Genomic DNA, 7,919 nt, shown 5'->3' with positions numbered 1-7,919 from the left:
CGTATCGCTTTATAGTAATCTTTGTTGAACCGAGAAGAATCTCAGTTGTTTAAAGGCTGGTGTGCTTTATAGTATTAGGATTAGCTAGGTTGATTTTTGGCGCCTTTAACCAACCGTAAGCAACATCCGTGGCTCATTAGCAGCATAAACAAGTGCTAAACCATAGTCTTCGCCACTAAATTGGGCTCATTACAGTCCACATTTAGAGAGAGACATTAGTGGACCCTACTTGTATGTAAGTACCTAGATAAAACCTTGTCTAGAAGCGAAGTTACTCTAATGTAACCACACAATGTGACTTTGTCGCTAACACGCGGGCCTTATGTGTGTTAGCAATCATGTTGCGATGCAATTATATCATACAATCTTCTTCCGTCTCAAAGGTGTGCACATATAGTCATATAGGTGGTGTAAGGGTTGGCATCTTAGCAGAAAATCAGCTAGTTAAATCATCCATTCCTACTAATCAAATCCAAGAGGAAGGTTGCTATTGCACAAAAGCCGCCATTGTTCTCAGCTTGTTCCCTTGCGCCCCTTTGCATCACTCCGAACATATTACGAGTACCATTTTGTCCCGGCCCCACACAAGCTCTCTCTCCTCACTCTCTCCCTCTCAAACCTACGTGTATAAATTTCGCACAGGCCCCCTCCCGTCGTAGAGAAGCAGCAGAAGCACAACAGCAAGCTCTCTTTCAGCTGAGCTAGTTGCTTCAGCAAGCAGGCTATCTAGACACAGTCGTTGAGATCGATCGATCAGTTTAGAGCTAGAGAGATTAGTTATTGGCATATGGGAGCGATGGATGGAAAGAAGATGGTGTTGAGGTTGAGGGAGTTCGACATCGAGAGGGGCCTGGCGGCGGTCGAAGAGCTCGAGGGCCGGTGCCAGGTCGGCCTGTGCGGCGACGAGACTGCCGACAACAGCGGCGGCAACAAGAGGAGGACGAAGAAGAAGAGTGGCATGTCGCTCTGCGTCGAGCAGGTCGGCGACCCGCTGGCGAGGGTCCGCCACGCGCCGGAGCACGTCATGCTGGTAAGTGGTGGCGTGCCAACACATGAACAAGCAAACACTAAGTTGACACCCCAATACGATCGTGTTACTGTTCAGGCTAACAGAGACAAAATTGTTAACTAATGCTTGACCCTGGATATCTTGTGATTTGCACGCGTGGCAGCGACGAGCTGGCTCTATTTACTGATCAATTGTGCGTGCATGCGAATTGGAATGCGCAGGTTGCCGAGTATGGCGAGGAGATGGTCGGGGTCATCAAGGCCTGTGTCAAAGTGGTGAGCAGAGGCGGCGGCAAGGAGCCGTCTTCTTCCTCCAGCTCCGTGAAGCAGCAGCCGCCGGCCGCAACGACGACGGCGTACGTGAAGGTGGCCTGTCTCCTCGGCCTCAGGGTCTCACCTTCTCACAGGTGGCCTCGTCTTCGTTCGCTTTACTTCACCTTTTTTTTTTCCGAGCTCCTCCATTTCACCTCACGCCGACGCATACAAAACGCGCCCATTTTTCTGCTCACTTCCAAACGTACTTTCCCTGCTTGCCTAATCGCGCGCCGCAAAATGGCCCACACGCGTATTCCCCGGGGACCCCACCGGTGCGGCTGGTAGGCCGGAATCCACTACCGCACGGTTGCCGAGGCGTGCGCCGCAGCGGCACCGCCGCCGCATGCATGGTTTAAACGGCTGCTAACGTTGATTGCGATTCTTGCAGGCGGCTGGGGATCGCAACGGCGCTGGTGAAGCGGGCTGAGGAGTGGTGCCGGGAGCGCGGGGCGGAACACGCGACGATGGCGACGACGACGTCCAACGCGGCGTCGCTGGCGCTCTTCACGGGCCGGTTCGGGTACGTGCCGTTCCGGTGGCCGAAGTTCCTGGGCCGCCCCGTGCACGCGCACCGTCTGCCCGTGCCGTGCGGTCACCGCGTGTTCCAGCTGCCGCCGCCGCTGGCCGCGGCGGCCTACGCGCGCCTGCTCCCGCCGCAGGGCACGGAGTTCCTCCCCGCCGACATGCCGGCGCTCCTCGCCCACAAGCTCACACTCGGCACGTTCGTCGCCATCGAGAGAGATCCGGATCCGTCCCTCCCGCCGTCCTTCGCCGTGCTCAGCGTCTGGGACTCCACCCGCTCCATGCGATTCCGCGTGAGTGGCGCGCCGGCGTTGCTCCGCGCGTCGCTCGCCGCGCTCCGGGCGCTCGACCGCGGCGCGCCGTGGATGCGCGTCCCCTCCATCCCGGACATCTTCCGCCCGTTCGGCGCCTACCTCCTCTACGGCCTCCGCATGTCCGGCCCGGCGGGCCCTGCCCTGCTCCGCTCCCTCTGCCACCACGTCCACAACGTCGCGCGCAAGAACCCGGCCTGCGCCGTCGTCGCCGCCGACGTCGCCCCCGACGACCCGGCCGCCGCCGCCGTCCCGCGCTGGCGCCGCTTCTCCTGCGACAAGGACGTCTGGTGCATCAAGAACCTCATCAACAAAGACACCAACGCCACCGACGACGACGACGACTGGGCGGCGCCGCCGCTGCCTGGCACCCTCCTGTTCGTCGACCCCCGCGAGTTTTGACGTAGCCATGCACCCATCCACCCATGCAAGGCAGGTGTAGGCAGAGGCTAGCTACCACCTCATCGATCTCTGCCAAGTTTTGACAACTACACGTGCGATTAATGTACATATACTTGGTACCGCAATGGCGATGACCTGCCTTGCATGCTATTTGTGGTATCAACCCTCAAGCTAAACCGATGTCTGTAATGTTAGCATTTGCTTTCTTAAGTTAGAATAGCGACGAGGTTCGGCTAGTTTCTTTCTAATCACTGTCCATAGAAGAAGAATCAGTTGGCGTTTTTTTCTCGAACTGTGCATACAAATGGGTACAGAGCTGAAACTGCCCGGAACGCATGACAAATACATCTTCAAGTTTCCAGACGAAAACGACGTGCTATGAGACGACGATGGCAACATGCATCTTGCTGTGGCTCACATGGCAAGTTCAGAATGCTTCTGCTGATGAACAATGCAGGATTGCATGCCAATTACACAGGTGCATTGAACTCTTGAATAGATGCACGGAATCCATTAACCATTTGGGTTCTGTGACTTCAGAAAATTAACGGTGACCGGAGCCAAAAGATGCGCATTATTCACCACATCAGCTCGGTAGAAAAGGCAAACTGGCAACAGTAAAAAAAGCATTCAGCTCATCTGGTATTCCGGTTGCAACTGCGTTAAAATTAATCTGGCAGTCCTGGTCAATGTTCTCACAACCTTTTGCAAAATATTAGTGGATGAAAATGGCATTTCTGTCATCTCCTCACTTTGTTCAGCGCCGCGCGCAGCCGGCGGTGCAGAAAGGTGCAGGAGGAAATCAGGGGGAAAGAGATGGTCGAGAGAGTTTGCAGCAACAGATTTAACATGAGCAGAATACCACAAAACCATGGCAAAAGGCATAAAACTGGGGGCAGATGATGTAAGGGAACAGAGAGCATATGAGCCCTTATTATTTTGCTTGGTGCAAGACATAGCCAGAAGGCAGAAAAATGATTAAGCGCAAGTGTATCTAGATTATATATCTGATTATATCATGCCGACGAATTATGGAATAATTAAGCCTATGATTACGTGACATGGGAGCTCACCAAAACCTATAAACATCGCAGCTAGATAGAGCAAAACAGAGATGATGGCCTTATAAAAAAAGGAACAGGAAGAACAGTCTTTTTCAAAGGAAAAGGAGCAAGAAGAGATACATGACAGAAATAACCTTTCAAATCAGCCGGCAGGCGTGCAAAGAATGTACTAACAGAAAAAGAAGGGCGGTGCCAACTAGAAAATCAAAGATATGTTGGAGAGGAATAAGAAAAGGCGAAACAAAAGGAATATTTGAACCTTTTATGTTGGTTAATAAAAAAGGAAGAACTCCTTTTACGACCCGACAGGGACGTTCAAGCTCCAATTCTTTTATTTAAGAGGATACTCCAATTGCATCAGAAATGCACTTACGAGATATATAAGCTGGACATCCGTATCTTACCAAAGAGAAGATAACAGATCGATGTTCGCATTCAAATGGTTTCTTCAGGAGCGTTGAACAAGAATCTGCAGGTCTTTATGTCTCCTCTCCGCATCATCATCTTCAGGAGCATTGAACAAGAATCTTCAGCCTTCAAGATCATTGAACAAAATGTCTCCATCATCCTGATTCATTGGTATGTGTTTTTGCAACGTGGCTTTCTGGTCTTCCTGAAGATGCTTCAATTGACGAGTCTGCAGGGTAGGGACTTTGGTTGTTTGGGGGTTTCTTTATCCAGCTTTTAGAGGATGCAATATGCAAAGTGAAAGATAGCTGTCCCACGCCACAAACATACTTCCAACAAGGAATTAGATTCACAAATCACACATTTGCATGGAGCTGTTTAAAACTTGTATTTTCCCCTCCTTTATGGCTCATCTTAACTTTGTAAATTCCCAGTTGGGCAAAAGAATTTGGCCAATGTTTTATAGCAATTTTTTTTGTTGATATTCTTATCATTATGGAATTAGATTCACCAAACTGTAGTGAAGTGAATGGTGCCCTGTGCGATGATGACAATTCATAGTCTCCATAGAATAGGCACAAACATGTCTCTCTTTTTTCTCTTTATTTGACGAGAAAACATATCTTTCTTTCTCTGGTTCACAACAAAAGGCCTTTTGAGGAAAATTTGTTATTTAATGATTTAAAAAAGCAGCATTATTTATCCCAAGAAACGGGCAAACTGCCAAACCAATATGTAAATCTCAACTTGAGAAGGACAGCACGATCACTCCAGTCTTACCATAAAAAATTTCTGTTTGAAGAATTGACCATATCATTACTCTTCAGCTTAGTTTACTACATGTAACCATTGGTCCTGCACACAAGTGGTCACAATGGAGGATAAGCATAATGCAAAATATTGCCCAAGATAACCTCAACGGCAAACCATATGTAAATGGGAAACAGCAAGCAAGTACCATCAGATTGTGTGTGATTTTGAGCTTTGTGCAACAACAATTCCTTCCCCGGAGCCCAGTCCACTGTCTGTAGAGTCCCCACAACCCACTCCGTACTACTGCCAGTGTAGTATAGTAATAGAACCAACACGCCTCCAAAAACAACAGCGCTTTTGAACCAACACGCCTCCAAAGTGACGTAGGCATGCAAAAAAAGGATAAAGAGAATTTTGCTCTGCGACTAATTTAGGTGAAATGAAGATTCAGGGAAACCAGATGTCAGATGGCATCTGGTAAACTTAGTTCAAGCATTTCCTTTCCAGTACAGATGACACTTGATTCTAGTCCATCAATCACATGGTACTTCAATTAACCATCGAATACAAGGCTATTATATCTGAAACCAATATAGGAAGAAATACTGAAATGGCATAAGCATATGCTTTTTCCTCGAGAGAAACTACAGGAAGAAGTTGAATCTACTGGCCACCCCTCAGAGCAAGCACAAGATGGAGCACTGAACCGCCTTCAATGTTGTAATCCTTCGCAGTTTTATCATCAGCAAGTTGCTTCCCAGCATAAATAAGCCTGTATATATGACAGTTTTTATTAGAATAACAGAATACTAAAGATTAAAGGGATTTGAAGTTACAGAGAAGCTGAAAATAACTAAACGTCTGATTCATTTATGCTTGTAGGGGCAAGTAGAGTACCTCTGTTGAATAGGTGGGATACCCTCTTTCTCCTCAACACGCTCCTTGATCCTATCAATCGTGTCAGTGGGCTCAATGTCAATCTCGATTTCCTTCCCAGTAAGTGTCTTCACCTTGATCATAGTTCCACCCCTGAGCCTCAGGACCAAATGAAGCGTTGACTCTTTCTGAATGTTGTAATCGGCCAATGTTCTCCCATCTTCCAATTGCTTACCAGCAAAAATAAGTCTTTGCTGGTCTGGGGGAATGCCCTCCTTGTCCTGAAGTAAATAAAACAGTATGTCAGAAAAATTGTTGCATTACAATGGTATAGTTCCATTCACTAGTCTCTAAATCAGTGTTACTTAAACATGGAGACGAGTTTTGGAATCAGACTCAGATTCAGATGTCAACTTCGCAAAAAAAATTGGACACAGGAAATATTACTCGAACATTGACAAAGGTGTTGGAATACAACTCGGGCATTTTTTTTTTACACAGGAGTATCCCTTGAACATGGATAATGGTGTCGAAATCCAACTCTGATTCAGCATTTTTTTGGTACCGGAACCCGACTCCGGTTTGGTAATCTGATTAGATATTTTTTTAATATACAGGTGTCTGAGTAACACTGCTATCAACACATCAGCAGCAACAAGGGGTAAAACTTCAATTTAAAATCTGAACAGCGCAACCAAACATGGGGAAAGAAAACATGTCATTCGGCGATGGGATTACAGTGCAATGTTTGCTGTCTTGATCTTAAAGCAAGAGAGACAACAACATAAACAACAATTTCTGAATAAAAAGCCACGCTGAAATCTCAAAATGGTAGGAGTTTTAGTTACACAATTGAAGTAAACACACAACCTTGATCTAGAGACACAAAAACTACTACTGGCTACAGGCAACGGGTAAGATCATAAGCTCATGGTTTTCCTGAATTCGACCAAATAAACTTACCAAACATTTGCATCTTCAACAAATCACATTACAACATAGAGGCTGTCACAGATTAGGTACTAAAATTCCTAAATTCATTTGTTGATCCCAACAGTATACTGCACGAGGCCACCAGGACAATGCAAAGATACAACTCCCAGCGCCAAAATCACAGTAAGCACTTAACGGAAACCTAGCACCAAACGCCCCGTTCAAAAGAAGATACCCACATTACGGTTACGGGCAGCACTATACCGAGATCGATCTTTTTCTCCCCGCAGGCAAGAACCGCACTAAAACCCTCGCCAAATCGGCAAAGCAATTAGCATGGCTACTCCTTATCGATCGTGCAGCACGCAACAAGGATCAATTACGCGACAAACCTAGGGGTATGAAGGAACTAGCAATGGAGGGAAGGGGAAAGAGAAGGCGGCGTACCTGGATCTTGGCCTTGACACTGTCGATGGTGTCGCTGCTCTCGACCTCGAGCGTGATGGTCTTCCCCGTCAGCGTCTTCACGAAGATCTGCATATCGCCTCCTCCTCTCTTGACCTCGCCTCCCTCCTCTCGTCGGCTCCGGTTCGCGATCTCGAGCTAGGGTTTTACCGCGGCTTCTCCAACCCAACCCGAGGTTCCTGCGGTGCTGACGATGACTGGGGAGGACGAGAGGCGCGGCCGTTTTGCATTTACGCACCCCACGAGTTGCTCGTATTCGCGTCGAAGTCCACTGCGTCTCCGCGACCGGTGCGGGCCCAGTGGTCATTGTCCGAATCGGCGGAGGGCCTCAGCTGTCGTGGGCTCGGAGCACGGTCTCTGCCAGACGTAGTGGGCCGTGACCAAAGGCCTTTATTTTGGGCTTTATGGGTCGCAATTAGGGATACAAGTTTCGAATTTATTTTATTTTATTTTTAATATTTGCAGAATTACACAGGCGTTTTAAAAAATTGCAACATTAGACTACCGTCGTTCGTTCATCGGGTTAGTTATAATTAAATGTGGTGACGTGAACGGGCGAGACCTTGCTCTCGATCTTACTCGCTGCGATGTCGGGCGGGCCTACCCAAAAGATGTCGTTCGAATAGTAGATGAGACCTTTTGAGTATTTAAATCATCCACGCTGACCCTGCCACATCAGCCAATCATTTGCTTCTAACCCAACCGAGAGAGAGGAAGGAGAAATTGGAGGCGAAGCCTTACTAGAGGAAAGATATATGTTTTTTATCTATTTTTAATAAACTCGATATGATAGCCACTAGTACTAGATTTTGACATATGTTAGATCTAGGATTTTTTTACAAACCCTGTAAGATAGTAACTA

The 7,919-nt window shown here is 47.7% G+C and overlaps 2 protein-coding genes across 2 annotated transcripts; one reads left to right on the top strand and one right to left on the bottom strand.

The window, feature by feature from the left end:
- The first annotated feature begins 672 nt into the window (after window positions 1-672).
- Window positions 673-2,880, top strand: LOC133883334 (acetyl transferase GW6a-like). The gene is made up of 3 exons (XM_062322630.1): window positions 673-1,030; window positions 1,231-1,415; window positions 1,712-2,880. The coding sequence occupies exons 1-3, from the start codon at window positions 788-790 to the stop codon at window positions 2,556-2,558; spliced, it is 1,275 nt and encodes a 424-aa protein (XP_062178614.1). The 5' UTR covers window positions 673-787; the 3' UTR covers window positions 2,559-2,880.
- Window positions 2,881-5,229: 2,349 nt separating this feature from the next.
- LOC133930025 (ubiquitin-NEDD8-like protein RUB2) lies at window positions 5,230-7,302 on the bottom strand. Its single transcript, XM_062376715.1, has 3 exons — window positions 7,040-7,302; window positions 5,681-5,940; window positions 5,230-5,555 (listed from the first exon to the last, which is right to left on the bottom strand). The coding sequence occupies exons 1-3, from the start codon at window positions 7,130-7,132 to the stop codon at window positions 5,447-5,449; spliced, it is 462 nt and encodes a 153-aa protein (XP_062232699.1). The 5' UTR covers window positions 7,133-7,302; the 3' UTR covers window positions 5,230-5,446.
- Window positions 7,303-7,919: the final 617 nt, after the last annotated feature.

This window comes from Phragmites australis, chromosome 10 (assembly GCF_958298935.1).
Source record: "Phragmites australis chromosome 10, lpPhrAust1.1, whole genome shotgun sequence".
NCBI lineage: Eukaryota > Viridiplantae > Streptophyta > Magnoliopsida > Poales > Poaceae > Phragmites > Phragmites australis.
Note: the sequence above shows the minus strand (reverse complement) of the source record. Positions and strands in the feature narration are given on the sequence as shown.

Coding starts and splice junctions, on each gene's coding strand:
- LOC133883334 (XM_062322630.1), top strand. CDS start 788: ATGGGAGCGATGGATGGAAAGAAGATGGTGTTGAGGTTGAGGGAGTTC. Junction 1,031..1,230: donor CGCCGGAGCACGTCATGCTG/GTAAGTGGTGGC, acceptor TGGAATGCGCAG/GTTGCCGAGTATGGCGAGGA. Junction 1,416..1,711: donor AGGGTCTCACCTTCTCACAG/GTGGCCTCGTCT, acceptor CGATTCTTGCAG/GCGGCTGGGGATCGCAACGG.
- LOC133930025 (XM_062376715.1), bottom strand. CDS start 7,132: ATGCAGATCTTCGTGAAGACGCTGACGGGGAAGACCATCACGCTCGAG. Junction 5,941..7,039: donor GTGTCAAGGCCAAGATCCAG/GTACGCCGCCTT, acceptor TATTTACTTCAG/GACAAGGAGGGCATTCCCCC. Junction 5,556..5,680: donor ATCCCACCTATTCAACAGAG/GTACTCTACTTG, acceptor TCATATATACAG/GCTTATTTATGCTGGGAAGC.